At 39.8% G+C, this 22,224-nt stretch overlaps 1 protein-coding gene across 2 annotated transcripts in view; it reads left to right on the top strand.

The window, feature by feature from the left end:
- Positions 1 to 22,224, top strand: part of MET (MET proto-oncogene, receptor tyrosine kinase) — a 112,084-nt gene that overhangs the window by 48,771 nt on the left and 41,089 nt on the right. For both annotated transcript variants that reach the window (XM_043463129.1, XM_043463128.1), the window contains exons 3-5: positions 8,938 to 9,129; positions 17,900 to 18,034; positions 19,055 to 19,228. In XM_043463129.1, coding sequence (XP_043319064.1) covers positions 8,938 to 9,129; positions 17,900 to 18,034; positions 19,055 to 19,228 — 501 coding nt within the window. The remainder of the gene's footprint in view (positions 1 to 8,937; positions 9,130 to 17,899; positions 18,035 to 19,054; positions 19,229 to 22,224) is intronic.

The following is a 22,224-nucleotide window of genomic DNA, read 5'->3' as shown; positions in this document are numbered from 1 at the left end:
TGGTCATGTGACCTTTCAGTCCTTCAATTTGCTCCTAGGATTGTTAAGAGGATTCAGTGAATGAATATTTCAAAAGTGCTTAGAACAATGTTGGACGCATTATACATACTATGAACAAATGTTTGTTAAATAAATAAAGTAAAACTCGGACCTAGATAGATCAAGCAATTTGCCTGAGTTCATGGGATTCATCAAATCTTAGCTAGGGTAGAACTATTCCTCTCCTGTTCTCATTTTTCACTCCTCCCAGGTCCTTATTAGACTATCCTTAGAGTGTGGGTTTGCCTCAGAAATACTGTAAGAACCAATAAGTAAATAGCACGATGCAATATAGGGAATACAGGGTGTAGATCAACACCTTGGATTCAGGTTCTAATTGTTGTTGTTTAGTCGCTAAGTTGTGTCCAAATCTTTGCAGCTCTATGGACTGTAAACCCCCAGGCTCCTCTGTCCATGGGATTTCCCAGGCAAGGATACTGGAGCAGGTTGCCATTCTTTTCTCCAGGGGACCTTCCCAACCCAGGGATTGAACCCAGATTTCCAGCTTTACAGGTGGATTCTTTACCACTGAGCCACCAGGGAAGCCCTCAGGCTCTGATACTTAGCATCGACTCTCTGAACCTCAGTTTCTTCACCTGTAGAAATATGATAACCATAACAAACCCAGCTGAGACTTGTTGAGAGAATCAGATGAGATAATGTACTTTGAAAACCATAATGCACCATGCAGATGTTATTTAACATCAGTATTGTGAGCTTCTGTGAGCTGAGAAAAGCTATGAGAGTGTTTCACACCTGCTTAGGACATCAAGAAGTTGGTTGGAGAGAATACTTAATAGACTCTCTCCACTTGGTTACTTCCCATTTATTCACTGTTTTCTTTTAAAATTTATTTTTAATGATTATATTCATATACACAAAAGAATAATGTATACATGTTTGTGTTATGTGTGTGTGAAAAATAAATACTGATTCTCCACCATGAAGCTTAGAAAGAGAATATTACCAATGCCTTTGAAGCCCCCATGTGTACCGTCCAGTCATATCCCTCCCCTCCCGCCCCAGAAAATTGGGTAAATGGCATTTGCAAATTATTTGTTCATCTTCCCCTTGCCTTTAGTTGTGCTGCACATGTGTATATGCCTAGGAAATGTATTGTACTGTGTGATTTTCTCTCTTGACTCAAATATCTCAAGTGGTATGGTATCTTCCCCGTGCCCGTGCCCTGTACTATCCTCTACCCTTAGTCTTTGTCACTGTCTCCCTCCCCTATCCAATAAAACACATTACTTCTTTAATTGAAAAGATGTTGCAAAGAGAGACTTCTGAAGAGAGTCAGGCTTCCATGAGCAGGGAGTAGGTATCAGTGGCCAGCGGGAGGGGGATGTCAGCTGCCAAAGCAAATGCAAGAATACAAGAATGGGAAGGCTCTTGTGTCATGATAGGCACTTTGGGTTTCGTTTGGTGTCCTCGATGGGCACTTCACCATCTTAATGAGAAATCCTCATGCCTTAAATGGAAAAAAGAATAAAAATGTAAACAGGGGCAGATTTGGATGTCATACAGCTTTTGGGAAGCAACTGCAGTATTGAAGAATGGAGAGACAGCTCATAACTGCTTCAAGGCAGATGAAATGGGACACAGATGAAAGGGGAACACCTCACCTGGAGCAGGGGTGCAGGGGTGGGTGGAGGTAGCACTGGAGAGACACTGTGGACAGGGTTTAGCAAGACTTAGTAACTGGTTGGCTGTGAGACATGCTAGAGAAAGAGAAGTTGGTGATGGCTGAAATTTCAGGTTACCAGGAGGGAAACCTCATAATGATCACTAACCAAAATAGCTGGCCAAAAGGTAGATCTGGGAGTCACACTGACTAGAACAGCCCAAATTGCTGGAGGTCATCTCTGTCCCATGGTCCAGAAAATAATGATTAATTCCAGCCTTTCTCCCAGAAGAGGAATCAGGGAGGGCAAATCTACATTTCCTACTTTGAAGAGTTGTGGGTTTACATGTTGAATGGTAACTTTTGTTAAGTGAGTCTTACTCTTGAGCATTACAACTTCCCTGACTTTCAGCTTCTCGTACATAAAATGAGGGGGCTGGAGTAAGATGATCCCTTAGGCCCTTTCCATTTCTGTAACTGTGAAATCCTAGGAATTTTGCCCAGAATAGTTAACAGTAGCAAAAGCAGTTCTTGAACTTGAGAATCAGAGAGAATTAAATTTGAATGCCTGTTCCACTGTGAACCTGTGGCCACCCTTGGCTGCCCTGAGTCTCCTGCTGAAATTCAACGTGCTAGAACCTCACCGGGCTACTGTGTCTCTGCTTGTATGTGAAAATGCCCAGCTCAGTGCCTGGCACAGTGTAGGTGCAGGCTAAAGACTGATTTCCTCCCTCCCTTCCTTCCTTCTTCCTCCTTTTGTTACCAAAAAGAGAGTTTCGTCTGGCTCCTCAACTGGTGCTGGGGTGAACCTTTCTTGTTAGACTCTTCTGTGGTGCCCCCAAAGCAGCTGTTGTACCAAAGAACTGCTGTCCCCAAGCTGCATTCACTTTTACCCCAAAGCACAAGACCTCTGGGTTCAAGAGAAACACAAGAGCTCAAGTGGCAAGGAGACCCCTGGCGGTGGGTCTATAGTTGTCCTTCCAGTTGGAGGCAAATCCCACTCCAGATGTCACATCCAGAAACTAAAGTCACCCCATCTTCCCTGAGCAAATGAGCAACGAACACATTCACTCGTTATCTGTAAGAGACAGAATGAATCTGATGGATATCTCGTCGTATTTACACAGTACTTTACCTTTGCACTGCCGAGAGTTTAATCCAAGGCTCCTTAATAGTTAAAAGTCTCCTGTTCAAGCTCAAAGACAGCCTGCAGCTCTGTAAGCCAGTTCCTGCCACCCTGACCACAGCCGTCAAGTTTATCTGGATTCCCAGCAAGAAGAGACAAGAAGTAGTCCCTCTCCTGCAGATCTCAGCTGTGGAGAAAAGGAAAAGGAAAAAGGTTGGGTTGGGGTCCCTGGCTTATGAAATTTGAATGCCACTCAAACCAGACATAATGTTTGTTGGCTTTGGCTCCAAAGTACACAATTTTTCAAGATCAAGGAATTATGTACATTCTGTTCCAACACTGTACAGAGTTTCTGTACTTTGGAATTTGCTGGGGGGTGGGAGAAGAGGGAGTAGAGACATAACTTAATCCTCTCAGTCCTTGAGGAACTACCATTTAGAGAACTTACTATTTCCTGAAGGAGAAGCCTTGAAGTGTGCAATGTAAATATTACGTTAATTCTGATGCAGAGTTCTACGGTTGTTAAGCCTTACATGTGATAAAGCCAATAAGCAAATGAAATTTCACTATTTTAGAGCATCATACCATATGTTTGCTTTGTACATTTTTTAAATCAGTTATTAACTAATGGTAAAAAAAAAAAAAAAAAAGCCTTACACGTGAGAAAACAGACAAATAGAAGCTAAGGTTCTGGTCCTGTTTTTCTGCCTTCATTTAGAAAAGACCAGTGAGGTCCTGCAGGTTTGCAGACAATCTGAGGTGCATCCAACCTCTGTTCTCCAGGTTGCCCCATTCAGCAACACAGATCACAAAGCAAGCTGGGTAGGCAAATGGGCTTTAACCCTGGGTTACTTTGCACATGCATTAATTTTTCAGTAGACTTGTTAAATACACACAATGTGCTAGGCAGGGTACACGGTGAGGTTAAAAGATGAATGAGACAATTCCTGGACTCTTGTTGTTTGGTGTTCAGTCAATAACTAAGTCATGTCAGAATCTTTGTGATCCCATAGACTGCAACATGCCTGCCTTCCCTGATCTTCACTATCTCCTGGAGTTTTTTGCTCAAATTCATGTCCATTGAGTCAGTGATGCCATCCTACCATCTCATCTCTTGTCACCCTCTTCCCCTGTCCTCAATCTTTCCCAGCCTCAGGGTTTTTCCCCAGTGAGTTGGCTCTTCACATCAGGTAACCAAAGTATTGGAGCTTCAGCCTCAGCATCAGTCCTTTCAATGAATATTCAGGGTTGATTTCCTTTAGGATTGACTGGTTTGATATCCTTGGTGTCCAAGGGACTCTCAAGAGTCTTATTCAGCACCACAGTTCAAAAACATCAATTCTTCAACAGTTAACCTTCTTTGTGGTCCAACTTTCACATCCATACATGGAAAAACCAAAACTTTGACTATGTGGACTTTTGTCGGCAAAGTGATAGCTCTGCTTTCTAATATGCTGTCTAGGTTTGTAATAGCTTTTCTTCCAAGGAGCAAGAATCTTTTAATTTCATGGCTGTAGTCACCACTTACTGTAATTTTGGAGCCCAAGAAAATCTGTCATTATCTCCATTTTTTTCCCCCGTCTGTTTGCCATGATGAAGTGATAGGACCAGATGCCATGATCTTAGTTTTTTGAACGTTGAGTTTTAAGCCAGCTTTTTCACTCTCCTCTTTCACCCTCATCAAGAGGCTCTTTAATTTCTCTTCTCTTTCTGCCATTAGAGTGGTATCATCTAGTAGACTGCTGCTGCTAGCTTACAACCTAAGACTCTACTCCACAATTTGCCAATTGTTTTATATATTAATGAATCCATCATATCTCCACCAGCACTGAATCCCAAGTCAAGTCTGAGCCTTTAAAGTTCCCATAATGCCTCCTAGACATAGAAAAAAGTAGAACAAGAAATGAAAAAAATCAGAGAAGCTGACTCTGAAGAGCAGCCTCCTCTATAATAGGATACTTGAGAAGGCCTTTGATTTAAAATTGGCCTCTGTTCCTTTAAGAAGCTTCTCTAGTTCCGGCCCTCTTCAAAATGGATGATTGATCACCAGTGGAAACCTAATTACCAATTAATCAGTTGCTATTGAATTGATGATACATCTCAGTTATCTGCTACTCCTCAGAGCAATCTATAGCACTTTAGTGAAGAAAAGCTTCTAATTAAATAGTGAAAGAGTACTCACTAATATATATCAAAAATGTCTAGAACTAGACCATCTTATTAACTGTAAGTCATAACTTTAGCATCTCTGAGACCCTCTGTTCACTAATTTTTCACCATTTAAAATAAAAAAGTAGTTGTTGCTATATAAAACAGCACATTAGGTTATATTTAACCATAAAAGTTAATAGATGTAAGAACTTTGCATTCTGTGTGACGTAGTTTGACATTATGGAATAAGCCATACATGTTGTTACATGTTGTTGTTGTTTAATCATGTCCAACTGTTTTGTGACTCCCATGGACTGTAGCCCTCCAGGCTCCTCTGTTCATGGGATTTCCCAGGCAAGAATACTAGAGTGGTTTTTCATTTCCTTCTCCAGGGGATGTTCCTAACCCAGGGATCGAATCTACATCTCCTGCATTGGCAGGTGGTTTTTTTTACCACTGCGCCACCAGGGAAGCCTATTTTACATAAGGGTACTTAAATTTTTTATTTCAGTTTGTTCTTAAACACTTAGTTGGTTTGAAATATACTATAACAACTTTCTGATTATGACAAATACAATAGGACAATAATAGAAAATCTCTATAATCTTTAAATCATTTTCCTGGGCTTGTAGCCACATACAAAGATGTGTAAAACAGAACTTTTTCTCTTTCTTCCAAGTTAGGCTTTGTTTTACTTATACACCTTTTTGTCCCAGTTATCTGCCTCAGCGTTACCAGTTTGCAATCATTTTGTCAGGATAGTCGGAGTCAGTCTCTCCATTTGTCTCTTGTAAACTCTTAAACTACCCCCATACCTGAAAAAGAAAAAATAGCTTTAGTAATTTGGTTCGTATCTCCACATTCATTCCCCATATACCCATAATTGATTTGCTTACTTGTTCATTCATTCAATTAATATTTATTAGACATCTACTGCGTGTGGCAGTTCATCTCCTGCTAACAGTACAGTAGTAAAGAAGCCGTCTCTGATCATAGGAAGCCGCTTGGGACGTCTCACTCCACTCACATATCACAAACACAAATAGTGGTTGGAGCTGCAAGTGCCAGTTCACATAGGTAAATGGTATTATGGCAGTCTGTCATAGAAGCATTTGACCTCGATATTGAGATCAGGGTAGACATTTTGAAGAATTGATGACAAACGAGATCCGAAGGAGGTATAGGAGTTACCAAGGTGAATGGAGGTGTGACGAGCAGAAGGAACAGTATGTTCAGAGACTCTGTAAGGAGGACATTTGGCTTATTTGAAGAACTGAAAGAAGGCCAGCTCACTGGCGCATAGGGAGCAATGAAGAAATCAATGCAGGCTGAGTCTGGAGAATTTGAACAGGGGCCGGATGAGGCAGGATCCAACCGGGCATGTTAAAAATATTGTCCTTGATCCTAAGAGCAATGGGGAAATGCTAAGCATTTTAAGCAGAGTGACATGATGAGATATGTGGTTTAAAATGAAAACTTGGCTGCAGTGTGGAGAATGGATCTAGAAAGAGGTTGAATGAGATTGGATTGGTCAGGTCCAGTTAAGCCATTCTCATAGTCCTGGATAGAGATGGGGGTATCTTGGATGAAGTTGCCATGGTGGAGATAGAGAAAACTAGATGGACCCAGGAGATATTTAGAAAGTACAATTGATGGGACTTGGCAGTAGACTGTTTATGGGGAGGAATCAGGGATGACACTTGAATTTCTGACTTGTGCACCTGGAGAAATGGTAGAGCCATTTGCTGGGGTATATTGTATCATGAGATCAGGCAAGGAGGATTATTGTTTCTACTTTGGTCATGTTGAGCTTGAATTCTCTGAGACATCTGAATGCCAGTTTTGTAGGCAGTTTGATAAATGTACAGTCAGCTCAGAGGAGCAGTGTAGCCTGGAGGCAGATATATGAGTGTCACCTAAAAAGAATAAAACATATCCTGGGTAGAGAGTGTCAAGAGTGAGCAGCGGAGCAGCCCTAGGATGGAGCCTTGAGAAACCCTAACATTGCTAGGCAAGCATGGATGGTCCTGCAGAGGAGACAAATGATACAGTTTGAAAAGTAGTATTAGAAGGGAAAGTAGTATGTCAAGGCTGTATATTGTCACCCTGCTTATTTAACTTATATGCAGAGTACATCATGAGAAATGCTGGACTGGATGAAACACAAGCTGGAATCAAAATTGCTGGGAGAAATATCAATAACCTCAGATATGCAGATGACACCACCTTTATGGCAGAAAGCAAAGAAGAACTAAAGAGCCTCTTGATGAAAGTGAAAGAGGAGAGTGATAAAGTTGGCTTAAACCTCAATATTCAGAAAACTGAGATCATGGCATCTGTTCCCATCACTTCATGGCAAATGGATGGTAAACAATGGAACCAGTGAGAGACTTTATTCTGGGGGGCTCCAAAATCACTGCAGATGGTGACTGCAGCCATGAAGTTAAGTTTCCTTCCAGCTTCTTGGAAGGAAAGTTATGACCAACCTAGACAGCATTTTAAAAAGCAGAGACATCACTTTGCCAACAAAGGTCCATCTAGTCAAAGCTATGGTTTTTCCAGTAGTCATGTATGGATGTGAGAGTTTGACTGTAAAGAAAGCTGAGCATCGAAGAATTAATGCTTTTGAACTGTGATATTGGAGAAGACTCTTGAGAGTCCCTTGGACAGCAAGGAGATCCAACCGGTCCATCCTAAAGGAGATCAGTCCTGGGTGTTCATTGGAAGGACTGATGTTGAAACTGAAACTCCAATACTTTGGCCACCTGATGCAAAGAGCTGACTCATTTGAAAAGACCCTGATTCTGGGAAAGATTGAAGGCAGGAGGAGAAGGGGACGACAGAGGATGAGATGGTTGGATGGCATCACCAACTCGATAGACATGAGTTTGAGTGGACTTCAGGGGTTGGTGATGGACAGGGAGGCCTGGTGTGCTGCGATTCATGGGGTCGCAAAGAGTCGGACACAACTGAGCGGCTGAACTGAAAACGTTTGATGTATAACTTTTGCATTTTTTTGAGCCTTTCACCATAATGAGGACAACTTTTCTGTGTTCTCTGTGTACTGGGTTCTTTTATAAGAGATTTCTGTAAACTAGCTCATTTAATCTTTACAGCAGCTCTGTAAGGTAGTTGCACTTCTGTAATTTTCTCAGTTTTACAAATGAAAGAACTGAAACAGAAGTAACATGAATTTCACAAACATATTATAGATAATTGCTGTATGATGCAGGCACCTGAGTCTGGGGTTGGTTCTCTGCTGCTTTCCCATGAATTATCTATAAATCATCACTCCTCACCACCTCACTGCACACAAAGGCACACAGTTTAAAATATACTGTCCCAGTGTGACTCCCACATTTATGATTATTCCAGTTGATATCCATCTCATTGGACTTTCCTGCTAGAAGCATTGTCTTTATGTCCAGGCCTGAGACATTCATAGTTTTTTTTTCTCCTACTAGCGCCCGCTGAAGTCCGTTTTTATGTACTTACATGTGGCCATTTTTATGTACTTACATGTGGAACTGTGGTACAAACTGTGATAAGATCTGACCCTGGTTTTAGAAAGTCAAAGTGCAAATATTAGTTGCTCCATCGTGTCTGACTCTGTGACCCCATGGACTGTAGCCCACAAGGCTCCTCTGTCCATGGGATTCTCCAGGCAAGAATACTCAAGTGGATTGCCATTCCCTTTGCCAGGAGATCTTCCTGACCCAGAGATCAGCCCAGGGTCTCCTGCATTGCAGGCAGATTCTTTAACATCTGAGCCACCAAGGAAGCCCTAGTTTTTGAGTCTGTGTATATACAACAGCACTTACTGATACTGAAGTCATTTAGATCACTGGAACTGTTTCTGCCTATCTGGGGCTATATGTCCATTTACAGATTGTCTGTTATCCCATTCCCTCTAACCTCTGAAAAGACACCGGAAAGTTTCTTAACAGCTTGCTCACATCTGGACTCACATTAATTCTATGACCATATTTTATTCCAGACACTTTTGAGAAATTCATCAGGATGTGAAGTGCGCAATGATGAATATCGAACGGAATTTACCACAGCTTTGCCGCGCGTTGACTTATTCACGGGCCAGTTCAACCAAGTCCTCTTAACATCTATATCCACCTTTATCAAAGGAGATCTCACTATCGCTAATCTCGGGACGTCAGAGGGTCGATTCATGCAGGTACAATACTTTCTGAGAGTGGCTGTGTCTGTTTTATCCAGTGTCATACAATTAATTTGCTTCTCTTTTTACAGTAAGGTTTTGGCAAATACTGTAAAGTGAAAATCACAGTGGAAGCTAGAGACACAGACTGAAAGCAAAACAATGAAGCCTAGTCCCTTCTTGACGTGTATGACCTTTTTTTGTTAAATTCTTAAAGCTTTCAGTTTAAATGTGGTTGCTTTAATTTTCTTGCCTGGAACAGTTTGAGGTTTTTTTTTCCATTCATGATTTAAATCACATGATTGGAAAATAAAATGAAACAATTAAAGCACTTCCAGGCGATGTTTTCCTATTTCAGGGGAAGCTACGGATCAAAGGAGAGCTATTGTGTGAACCGTGCGTCTCCATGAGAGGAAACATTCACATCATTGAGAAATATTGGCAGGCGTTAGGAAGGGACGTTATCATCAGAATCCCATTGTAACTCCAGCTCTTCTGATTCTGCAAAATGATGGGGTCAGACACAAAGAAGTGCAAACACTGGGAGTAAAAAGATCCAGATTTTGTTAAGAAATGCCTTTAATGGATAGCAACAGTATTCCCATACAATAAAAGTTCACATTTCAGAGTCGCAGTTATCATGTTTCCTAGATACAAATACCCTAGCACTTTGCACAAATTAAGATGCTCTCATGTTGGGTCTGTTTTACTGTTTTAATAGTTATTGGTAGTGCTTTCAACATGAGTTCATTAGTAGATTCTTGGTTAATGCACAATGACGATGGTAGCTATGGAAATGTTGACTTTCCACAAAGACTAGAAATTTCTTTAAAAGGGAGATATTTATTTTGTGATCATCTGACATAATTAACATCCTGGTCAGGAAATGACTGTAAAGCAATTGAAGATGATGATGTTTTCCTATGACTTGCTCATTTGTACATTCTCTATCTATATTCTTTAACAAAACATATTTTTAAAAACTACCACTGTCTTTATAGCGGTCTGGATATGCATCAAATGTTCTTGTACTAGCGGGCCTGGTGGAATTTTTGCAAAATCATAAAACGTGTAAATAAAACTTTCCCACTTCACAACGAATCATATAGATCTAAATGATTCCACACTTGGTCTCCCCTCGTCACACTGCTTCACAATTAACTATGCATTTTCTTCCTTGTTCCCTCTCTCCCAGTGCAGTGTTCCTATTTACCCACTTCAAACCATTTAATTCTGTCCTCAAAATGTTAAGGAGAGATGCCCAGCACCATCCCACACAGACAAGCACTCTTAACAAATTTGAAATATGGTCATATCCACTATCCTTGTAAAATGTGTGTTGTTACCTGGTGTTTATATGTGTTTTTAGTTGATATTGATGTTATTCTAGAGAATTCCAAGAAAAATCTGAAGAATGAATGAAGCTAGCATCTATTGAATTCTTACTGGCTTCCCTATCTTCATTTGCCTCCTTTTATCTTTTTTTCTGCTTTCGTTTTTTTATTTTGTGTATTACCTCACCAATCCGGTTGCATATTAATAAGCTTTCTACAGTCACTTTAGGTCTGACACTTTTTCACATCACAAGGTTCCTGGCCTATTTCCAGATTCTGAAGTTCTAATAAAATTCCATTTTTGTATAAATTGCTTTAATAACTGAGTAAATTCTGCTGTGTGACAGATTTCAGATTTCACCAAGTGGTATGTTATATATATATCAGTTTCATTAGAATAGAAATGCTGTAACAAATGTTTTATTCTTATCTCCCAGCATTTTCATCAAAGAAGCTATAGCATATCTGTGCATCCATAATACCAAAGATGAAAATCAGTATTTAAATAAATACTTTTCCTATGAAAAGCACTGATATCCTTGATTTTTAAAACCAAAGATGAAAATAAGTATTTAAATAAATACTTTTCTTATGAAAAGCACTGATATCTTTGATTTTTTGAAAGCAGGTAACTCTCAATTCATTCCTTATATATCAGGAACATACTAACTGTGCTTTACTAGGCAAATAAGTGAGGCAACAGAAGCTGTGACAGAGAACCTTCCTCTGAAGAACTAAATTTTTAGTAGGGGAGATAGAAACATGTACCTGATACCTAGAGAAAACAAAGACATAAAAGGCACAAGGCTATTGAGACTCACCGAGAGAGGATCTGTTTCTCTGCCACTTGCCTAAGAGAATTCCATTTGGTAAAATTTTATGTAAATAATCCTAGACCATTTGAAGGATCAAAGAATCACCATCACTAAAATCCAATTTGTTTACAGCAAATAATGTTGGAGATGGAGTCAGGAGTACAGCAAAAACTTGGGGACCATCCAGCCTAATCTATCCAAGCAGTGACTTAACTTCTGTAAATGTTTTGACTGCGCTGAAGTGCTGAATCTGTGGCCAAGCCTAAGTTTCTACAATCCATGTTTCAATAATACTATGAAGTTTCTGTTACAAAATAGAAGGGACATAATTTTTTTCCCCAAAGACAGCTGCCATACATGAAAAGGAACAGAAGAATGATTTTACTTCCTTCCTACCCTGAAGCCTAAAGGCAAAGTTGCTTTGCAAATGTTTTCTCCCAAGAGTTTGCAGCTGTTTCTGCCTTTCCTATTGTGCTTATGTTCAGCTCTGGCTGGGAATACAAGCTTCAGCTCCAGCTGTTGGGTGCAAAGTGAATCAGGTATTTCACAGTGGTTATTTGATTAGCAAGACTTATATTGTTTAGCTAACAATATTATATGTATGGAAGAAAAGACATTTTTGACATGTTTCTAACATTTAAGCATGTAACTTATCTCATACAGGTGCAGCTATGTCTAAATATACTAATGTGTACATATATTCAAGTCTATCTGTAGAGCCATGTCAATGTAGATCTAGATTTCAAAAACAGTTTTTATTTGTGTGATTGCTCTCTTGGGATGCTTTGAAGTAACATAATATGATAAACAATGTTGGAGATAGTGTAAGTAAACAGTAAGAACAGGGCTTCTTACAAGTTGTGGAGGGGGTGGGGATGTAGAAAAGAACAAGGCTGGAGAACATGAGCACAGAGTGCAGGGCTACGTGGGAGAGGGAAGCGGGATACTCATGAAGATCACAGGACTAATCACAGGGATTGCCCACATCTCCCCTTCTGAGCTCCTCGTCTAATCTACATCCAAAAACAATGCTTGCTTGATTTTTTTTTTTTACAGCACTTATATAAGGCCTTTAATCTCTAGATGCAAGCATTGCTATTAAAATATTTGTGCATGACTGTCAGGCCAGGGAGAGTGAGTGGATGGGGATGGGGTAGGGGTGGATACGCACTTTCCAGACTTTTTGCAAGTTCATCTCCACATTCACTGGCTTGTCTGCATACAGTGGCCACTGCCTGAGCGCTGTCATAGATGTCATTAGATTCTTTGGTATCATCCTTCTCTTCCCCCATCCCCCTTTCTGTGATGCTGTTACCACCCATAAGCCCATTTCTCTTAACTGGACTGGTTGGTCTTAAGCAAGAAAGTTCAAGAGGTAGGAATCACCTAAAAAGACATCCTTAGCTCATGGTCATTACTTAGAACCATTACCTAAAGGATTCTGTTAGTAATCAGTGAACCTGAGAGTAATTACTCACTTCGACTAAGAAGAATCTATTTATTTATTGACCTCCTGTCTCCAAATTCCTTCGGTTCCTGTACCACCATCATGGTATTTCAGTGGTTTGTGTTGAAGCCTGCAGCATGTTACATTTGGGATTACTGCTATTTTAGACTATGTAGACACAGATCATCAACTCATCAATGCTGTGAGCAGCCTGCAGGGACACAGCCAAACGAAGTCTGAACTTCCACATTCTCTTCAGAGATTGCTGACTTACCTATCTCCTTCATAAAATGACCAAATAAAAATATCATCTGCCTTTTTTTTTAAGGCATACATCATCAATTTACTTACATCTATAAAGAACAGTAACTTTGGTATATTTCTTTAAAAGAAAATATGTTTCATGGATTCTGAGATTTCTTCTGTGAGGAAAAAAACATCTATTGTAAATAATAATTACAGAGTTATGTCCATAGCAAAAAATTAAGCCTAGTTTGTATATAGTCTCCTAAAATGAATTAATGCATGATCTTGAAATACATACATCTTATAAATTGTTATGGTATAGAAATTTAAAACATCATAAATATTTGAAACATTGGAAAATGCTAACCTTTTTTTTTTTTTTTAGTAGCAGGGAATAACTGGAATTTCTTATTTAGGTGCTTACTTAAAAGAAATAGAGAGGCATTTTAAAGTGAAATATATTTATCATTAGCCTTTTTGAAATTCAGATAGATATACTCTGTGTATAGATTGACTAATCCTATAGTCATTATATTTGAAATACTGATTTGAAAGTTTTGGATTTTTAAAATTGTTACAAATTTACTAGCTTATTTATTTCTTAGATGCTTGGTCTCAATTTGGTCTTGACTCATTTTGACTCACTTTGACTCATTTCAAAATGTTGAGACACACACATTGATGTTATAATCATAAAGAAAATTGCTATTTGTACATATCCTGGCCTTTGTAGTGTCAGGTTGGTAGAGAAACACTTGTGCCTGTTTACCAAAAAGAGTGACAGAACAAAGCAAAGTTTCATTTAATTCAACTTTTGCTGCCTGGTACTTTGTCTTAATACTTCTAATTTTAAGTTGTCAGCACCAATCAGCGATTTCCACTTCTTATGTTTCATTTTTTTAGTTCTAGAAAGCTCAGTGTTTACCTTGGTTGAAACAAAGCTCTTCGTATCTGATTCCTTTCTAGACAAATATCAATTTCTTTCACATACTTAAGATATAAACCTATTGCTGGTGTTTTAGTCAGTTTGGGCTGCTGTAACAAATTAACATACTAGGTGGCTTTAAAAAACAAACATTTATTTCTCAGAATTCTGTAGGCTGGGAATTCCAAGATCAAGGTGCCAGCAGATGTGGTGTCTAGTGAGAGTCTGCTTCCTGGTCCAGATTGCTGTGTACTCACATGGTGGAAAGAGGGCAAGAGAACTCTGTGGGATCCCATTTATAGAGCATTAATTGTCAACACAGTAGAAACTCAAAATATAATTGCTGGTCTTCTATTTCTTACTAATTGTTCTAAAACTACCAGGTGATTTATCATAAGAATTAAATTTAAATGCTGGACTTTGTTCTGTCCTTAGAAATATCTCCATGACAACCAAAAGGAACTCCTTATTTCTTGCAAACATTGCTTCAGGAGTATTTTGAGAGTTAAAGTGGTTACCCAATTACTTAGAATTTTGGCAAGAAGAGAAAGTGAGGAGTTAATGATAGAAATGCATTCATGGCATTTTATAGCAATAGGTATCCTTTCAGAGAAAGGGCTAATGATCAACTGAAAAGGTATTTGCATCTGTGACATGATCTCTGCTTGAAACTCCAGGCAGTCATCTCACTTTTCCCCAGCCTTCCTGTCTTCTCTGTTTCATCTCATTTTTTATACCAAGCCACACTCATCGTAGTTCATGATCAAAAGTTGAACTTGTCGGCTGTGCTAATAACATTTCCTCTGTGCTATCAGAAACTATTTAGATGTGGAGTCTTTCTCTTTAGGCACACTTAACTTGTGCGGCCAAGATTACTAAAACAAGGAGTATTTGGCAAGGCAAACATATTGTGAAATTTGTCTTAATGCTTTGACTCACAAGTGGCTCTTGGGAGCTCAGAGTTGAAGTTTTTTATTGGTGTTTACTCTGGTGCTCCAAGAGTATATTTGAGTGTTTAAGAAGAGGTCAAGCAAACAGTTTCTGGCATGAGAGAAAGTTCCTTGGAAACCTGACTTGTATTTTCTAGCTAAAATTCTCTATCATATTTTCTTTACGGAAAATAATAGTACCTACCCTGTAGGCTTATTGTGAAACAAAATACCTGTTTAAAGCACTTAATACAATGCCTGGCTCAGTACCCATCATATACGGTGTTCTCCACATAAAGAGTCTTAACAGATAATGAACCAAATCAATCTATCCAAGTTTCAGCGGTGCAAAGAGCATCTTTATGAAAAGAGAAATATTAATTCTTTCTGGGAAATGGATATTTGAATGGGCTTCAGATATTTGATAAAGTCAAGGGTAAGTGTTAGTCGCTGAGTCGTCTCTGACTCTTTGGGACTCCATGGACTGTAGCCTGCCAGGCTCCTCTCTTCATGGATTTCTCCAGGCAAGAATACTGGAGTGGATAGCCATTCCCTTCTCCAGGAGATCTTCCCAACCCAGGGATCAAACCCAGGTCTCCTGCACTACCGGTGGATTCTTTACTGTCTGAGCCACCAGGGAAGCCCAAAGTCAAAGATGATGACCTATTAAATTAAGAAGAGATTGCTTATTATAGATATGGGAAATGATATTAAAGAGATCAAAAAGATAGGAGAAAAAATTAGGAGCTGATCGTTATGTAGGAGGTCTGAATAGAATGGAAGGTATAAGAGAGATAGACACAAAATTCAAATATCTATAGGAAGGTTCAGAAGGATGAATAATCTCCAGTGAAGCAGAACGTACAGAATGAGGCAGAGAACAGAATCAGGTTATTAAAAGAGGCTAATATGTTGTTTTGGTTTTTACTTGTGTGTGAGAAAAGGAATTTTTTTCCCTTTGCAGTTTGAAGTGATTGACAACAATCAGAGAAATATTTTTTAAAATGGGGAGCAGGGGAGCAAGAGGGGTAGGAAAAACAAGAGGTGATGAGCAGCAGAAGTAAGTCAAGATAGAAAAAATTGGTTAACTGAAATAATTTGCTATAGAAGACTTAGACATCTGGTGTTCTGGTATTCTGCTTGAAACCAGCACCAGCGGGAGGTAGGACTGGTAACTGAATTTTTTTGCATTCCCTACAAATGTCACAAATAACTATTTGGCCCTAAATTTAGGGATAATAGTAGTTTCCATTCTTTCCCGTTCCAACCAAATGACCTTCGATCCATCACTTAACTTCTCTGCAAATACAGCCACCCTGCTTAATGAAGTTGTTTTGAACGTGTTGAGTGTTTGGTGTAGAGCAAATGTTTGAAAAAACAATGTCATGGTGTTTAACTTTTACAGATCTGTGTGAACTTGGTTCATTTCTCTATCAACAATCCACTCTGTGGGAGCAAATGAGGGATTTTGGGAATCTTCCCAAATTGTTTCAGGGTAAATAGCTCCTTTATTGTGCTGAAGAAAAAATTTACTCCTGGTTCCCCAAAACATTTTTATGTTGTGTGTTTGTTAGAGTACTAAGCAGTTCATTCCCATTTTATGGATAAGAAAGCTGAAGTAGAAGTGGTTTATTATTTAATCTCAATTTCACAGATGCCCACATTTGTCCCATGATTCAAACATGGCAAACAAATACACTTTCAGTGAAACATGAAAGGGTATTTGGGTGTCAAGCAATTTCATAAAGTTAGTTTCAAGCCCAGAGCTATGCTCAGCATTTTGCACCCTCCTGAAGATAGAACGTTATGGCCTGTTTAAGAATGAGAATGCGTCTTGTTATGCCCGATGTCCGAATCCCCGAGCGGGAAGAGAGAAGGCTTCCAAGACAATGCAACTCGCAAAAAGGGAAGTTTATTACTGACTCGAGTCAGGGCTCCTGCCGCATCCAACACAGTGGTGCAGGGTCAGAGAGCCCCGAGCCCAAGCTGTTACACAAATTTATAGGGTGAGCACACGCTGTTGGTAGTTGGTTTAAGCGGATTGGTTACACCTTTGCAAAGCAATTTCATTGGTCAAAACTTTCTCGCGCGCGGGGCTTTCCCGGGGGTTTCCGCCCCATTCCTAATTTCCTAATTGGCAAACAGCTGTCAGTGTTAAGCGAAAGCTAATTGGTTGTATCCAGGTGGCCTGATAATCTTACCACCCAGAAGTAGGAAGGCCTGCTCCTAATCTAAGCTGCCTGCCATGGCGTTACTTCTGCTTGCCTCGCAGTCTAAGCTCTCCTGTAGTCTGAGTGTTCACCTTCTTCTGATCTTATGCCTGGACTTCATTATTACTGGGTTCTAGCGACTGGACTGATGGAAATTTTATAGCTGAGAACCATCCCAAATTAGAAATACCTGACAGCAAGAATGACACCACTCATCAAATCTCCTAAGACATTGTTAAAACTATCAGGTCTTGTTATAAAACCAGGCCAAGAAACAGAACCTTATTTATAGTCTAAGTAATAATGTACGATGGGACAATGGTTTATAAGAAATGACAGCACATCATTTCAAAGTTATCTGAGGGCCTATTTCAACCTCAAAAGATCTATAAATATGGCTAAAAGGTAGCAAAGCTGGAACCAGATCCAGGTCTCTAGACTCCCTGTTCACTACACTTTCTGGAAGGTCAAGAGAAGCTGCCCGGTGGGAGGGTCAGGAGGATAGATTTTAAAATAATCCAGAATCCTTGTAGCATAAGTGAGGTCTTCTGGGGTGAGTTTTGGCTCCTCCAGTTCCCAGTACAATGGTGAGGATGTGTCTGCATGTGCTGGCTGATTGGCTGGAAGATCTCCTTTCCTAGAAATCATTAAAAGATCATAGGCAAAACTCTGTCTTGGGGGTTCAGATAAATTGTCTTCAAGGCAGGAGATTAGAAGATGAATTGATTTACAGTGCAGTAAGCTGTTGGGCATATCGTTCAAACATCCATGAGCTCATCTAATCTGGTATTACCATTATCATCCACCTTCTCCCCTGATAGTGTATTTAAACTGAGCTTGTTGGACTGTTGGATTAAGAGTGCTTTCTGCTTTGTTTCTCAGGTTGTGGTTTCTCGATCAGGATCATTAACTCCCCACGTGAATTTTCCCCTGGATTCCCACCCTGTGTCTCCAGAAGTGATTGTGGAGCACCCACTAAACCAGAATGGCTATACACTGGTTGTCACAGGGAAAAAGGTAAGCCCTGTTCCTTAGGAAGGTTCCATCAATGTGGTTCCTCCTGAGTGGATATTTACAGCCAGTGTCATCTGGTCCTTTTTAACTTCTCCCTTCATCTGGATTTACCTCTTTTCTATGAAGCTCTTTCCTGAGTATTCCAGACATCTCCTAAAATCAAGTTAAATTTTTACTTGGGGAAAATTGGACCTATGGGAGGTCGTGTTCATGAGGTAAACTTCTCCTTTTGTCCTATATTTCTCAATGAGAAAGACAAACACACAAAATGAGAATTTCAGTCCTAAGGGCAGAATTCTAGTGCAGGCAGATAACTCCTGAAGTGTACGTTGGAAGAGTTTTGCTGGCCAGTAATCCCTTTTCCCTGAGAAGAGGTGCATTTTGATGCCAGAATGATATGTAACCTTACTTAGAATTTCCCAGTGGTTCAAGTGTGTTTTCCAGCAGCTTAAATTATACTCTCTTGTTATTTTAAAATCATCTCAGCAGGGGAGGGAGAAATTGGGAGATTGGGTCTGACATATATACACTACTACAAATAAAATAGATAAGTAATAAGGACCTATTGTATAACACAGGGAACTCTACTCAATAATCTATAATGACCTGTATGAGAACAAAATCAAAAAAGTGGATATATGTGTATGTATAACTGATTCACTTTGTTATATAGCAGAAACTAATACAACACTGTAAATCAACTATACTTCAATAAAAAAATTTTTAAAAAGTAAAATCATCTCACTGTCGCCACTAAATAGAACCTCTGACATTGGTGATAATGCTTGTGTTCACTGGACAGTTATAGTTACTTTTATCACATATGTGCCAAAAGTGGAGGGAAGGAAAAAAATTTTTTTAAGTTTAATCACATTAGCATTATTACATGATGTGCGCACATAAGTGGCATCTCTGTTAGACTCTGTAAAATTATATTTATATGTATCTTTGATGTGTTTAGCTTTTATTTAATAAGCAAGCAAAACCCCCCTCTGGAAGCTCTTCCATCACTTGTCTTCACAGATCACCAAGATCCCGCTGAATGGCCTGGGCTGTGAGCATTTCCAGTCCTGCAGCCAGTGCCTCTCCGCCCCTTCCTTTGTGCAGTGTGGCTGGTGCCGTGATAAATGTGTGCGACTGGAGGAATGCCCCAGTGGGACGTGGACTCAAGAGACCTGTCTGCCAACAATCTACAAGGTAAGAGTCTCTGTCAACTGTCGTATGTGTTTTGTTTTGGAAAGCATAAATCCCATGGATTAAAAAATTCAAAAATCAAAGTATTCATTTGTCTGTGAGGCATCAGCCGAAGCACCACCTCCTTCCAGGTTCTCCCTTTAGGGTGTCTTTGGGCACAAGCCCCTGGACCCTGCACTTGAAGTGCTTGCTTCACACTCTCCTTGGGCAGGTCTCTCCCTAAGCAGATACGTGAATAAAAGAGTAGTGGCTACAGAGCAACACTGCTCCGCGTTTCCTCACGCTGGGACCTGTTCCCTTCTGACCTGCCCATTCTGATTCCTCACCAGCTACTTTATGTACCAGGTGCCCAGACATAAGCCTCCATCATACATAGGGATCTAGTCATCATAACACAGAACCCTAACCTGGACCGTGCAAGCTAGAGGTCCAAGAGCTCCATACTGGAGCAGGCAAACCAGGGGTTTTGTTCCTTCTAACACACAGACGGTGGCTGTTTCATCAGTTAGAGGCAAGTGGATGGTGGACACATTGGTAGCTGTGTGCCTTCTCTCAAAGTTCATGGAAGAGAAGTAAAGACACAGCTGATAACCTCACTAACCTCTATACTCTGCAAGCCAATTCATTCTTTAATTCATTCCAGAAACATTTATTGGGTGCCTACCACACAGCTGGCTCTCTTCTAGACACTGGGGGGACAATTCCCAAACAAGACAAAAGTGCCTCCTGCTCTTAGAGAACTGAGCTTCCAGCAGTGGACTTCGACCATGATATTGTAGACACACTCTCTCTCTCTTGCTTTGTTATGCTTAAGCATGTATTTGGTGCTCTGAAAATCTCCATGGCAATTTGTAAAAATTTCTTACTTGATTCAAACACATTTTGCTTGAAGCTACTAACCTGGTAAGGACTCAGTATGTGTTTTCTCTGCCTGCATGTGGAACAGGTGGACTTTGGTAATAATAAATGATGCATGTGAAAGAATCAAGTTAAAGATCTTGGTCGGTCGCCTGGTTCAAGCCCAAGTAAACAGAGTGTGCAAGTTAGAACAGGATCTGCCCCCAAGCACATGGCTGTTTTCATTTAGCTACGGTTTGGGCAAAGATTTGTACTGGGTGACTGGGTTTTAAACCAAATCATTTTCTGTTAGGTGTGACACAATTATTAAGCCTCAGCTTGATCAGCTAGAGAATAAAGGAGAAGATATTACAACAAATTTAAATCTGTAGTGTTTATGCACTTTTTGTTTGTGTGTTTAATACACTTTTAAAACCACATGCAGTTTTATACTTTTAAAAAAACGTAGCTTTGGCAGTTTGAGACACCAGGAATCCGAATGCAGCTATTCCCTGAAAGGTATGGGGAGTGTGTGTGTGTGTGCACGTATGCATGTGCAATTAAATCACAACAATTTCATTTTAAAAACAATCAACCTGCTGTTTTAAATAAAGAGCAGGTTGAGAACCTGTACAAATGAAACATCTAACTTTGACCAGTTTACCACCTTTTGTTATTAATATTAATGAAAGCTACATTAAAATGGTTAAAAACAACAAATATTTTAGAATTTTCTGGAACCAGAGACTCTCTCATAACGTTTGAATCTCCCCCTCCTCCACCGTCCCTAACTCCAGCACTCTTAACTGGAAATTTTTAAAAGGTTGGGTTGTATCACGCACCATTCACTGAGGCTCGGGCTGTACGGTTAGAAAGAAAGTAATGCAGCTGAGTCCATAAATCCCTTTTGGTTCATAGTTGTTAGGAAGATTTCATGCTGCACTAGAGCATGACATTTAGAGTTCTTACTGCAAAGAGTAAGACAGATTATTCATCTTTTTCTTATCTGTCTTAAATGCTGCAGGCACAAAACCCAGCTAATGTGTCGAGTTTCACTTTCCTATAAATGTAAGTCAACCTGCTTTTCAAGGTACATGATGTTCAGTGGCTGAGATTCTCTGCAGTTCCACGTATGAAATATTTCAGGAGTGCAAGCCCATTATTTTGTTTCAAACATGTTATCTGATCTTGCACTTAAAGAGCAATGAAAAATGCTTCAGAAAAGAAAGAGTACTTTCCAATATATTCTGAATTTATTAAGATAAAATTGTCATATCTTGTAGGATTAGAGTTCAGTCCCGTGAGACAGTAAAACAGTTTATTAATTGATCAGAAGACTCAGATAAGAAGCAGCAGTGATATCTTATGAGGGACATGAGATATTTTATCTCTTGTCTGCGGTACACTGCCACCAATATATTTGTGACATTTACTGAAGAGACAGATTTTAATTTTCCAAGATTGTTGTTGTTATTTTAATTTTCTCATGTATTATCCTGATGGGTTTTGAAAACATGATCATTTAAATCATTTTCACCTGTGTAAGGACAATAGTTATTTTTGTGGCTATTTCTACCCTACCCAGGTCCAGCCTCTGTGGCTGTATGCTGTACACTCATTTCCTCCTCACAGAGTTTCTCTACCCTCAGGATAACACAGTTTGCCAGCCCATTGTTGGGTCTGTCCCAGGGTGTGTAGTCCAAGACTGTGTCTTTCCTTTTCCCCCGGAAGAGTGAACGTTACCCCGTAAGCTAAGGCAGAAAAGCTCAGTTGCCTGCCTCTAATTTTCAGCCAGGAGAGAAAAGCTAAGAAGAGCTGGCCTTGCAAATCCTGATGATCTCACAGAGGTTTTATATTAAAGCACCCATGTCTGTTGCCAGCACACCAATTGAACAACTCTGTGTCTTTTCTGAAATCATCACACAATCCCTTGGTCTTATATAGAAAGTGACGATGATGAATGTGGAGTGACAGACTTCAGTTTTTACATACAAAGGGGAGATCTAGGCAGTGGGATCAGGCCAACATCAGCCTTAGGCAGCTGTTTTCAGTGGGGAAGACTCCTCATTAAAAGAGGAAATAGCAGCTGTGTAACTGCCTCAGGCTGAAGAGAGCCCTGGAGGGTTAGATGTCTTTTTCTCTCCTACTGAATTTCTAACATA

This window comes from Cervus canadensis, chromosome 3 (genome assembly GCF_019320065.1).
Source record: "Cervus canadensis isolate Bull #8, Minnesota chromosome 3, ASM1932006v1, whole genome shotgun sequence".
Classification (NCBI taxonomy): Eukaryota; Metazoa; Chordata; class Mammalia; order Artiodactyla; family Cervidae; genus Cervus; species Cervus canadensis.
Note: the sequence above shows the minus strand (reverse complement) of the source record. Positions and strands in the feature narration are given on the sequence as shown.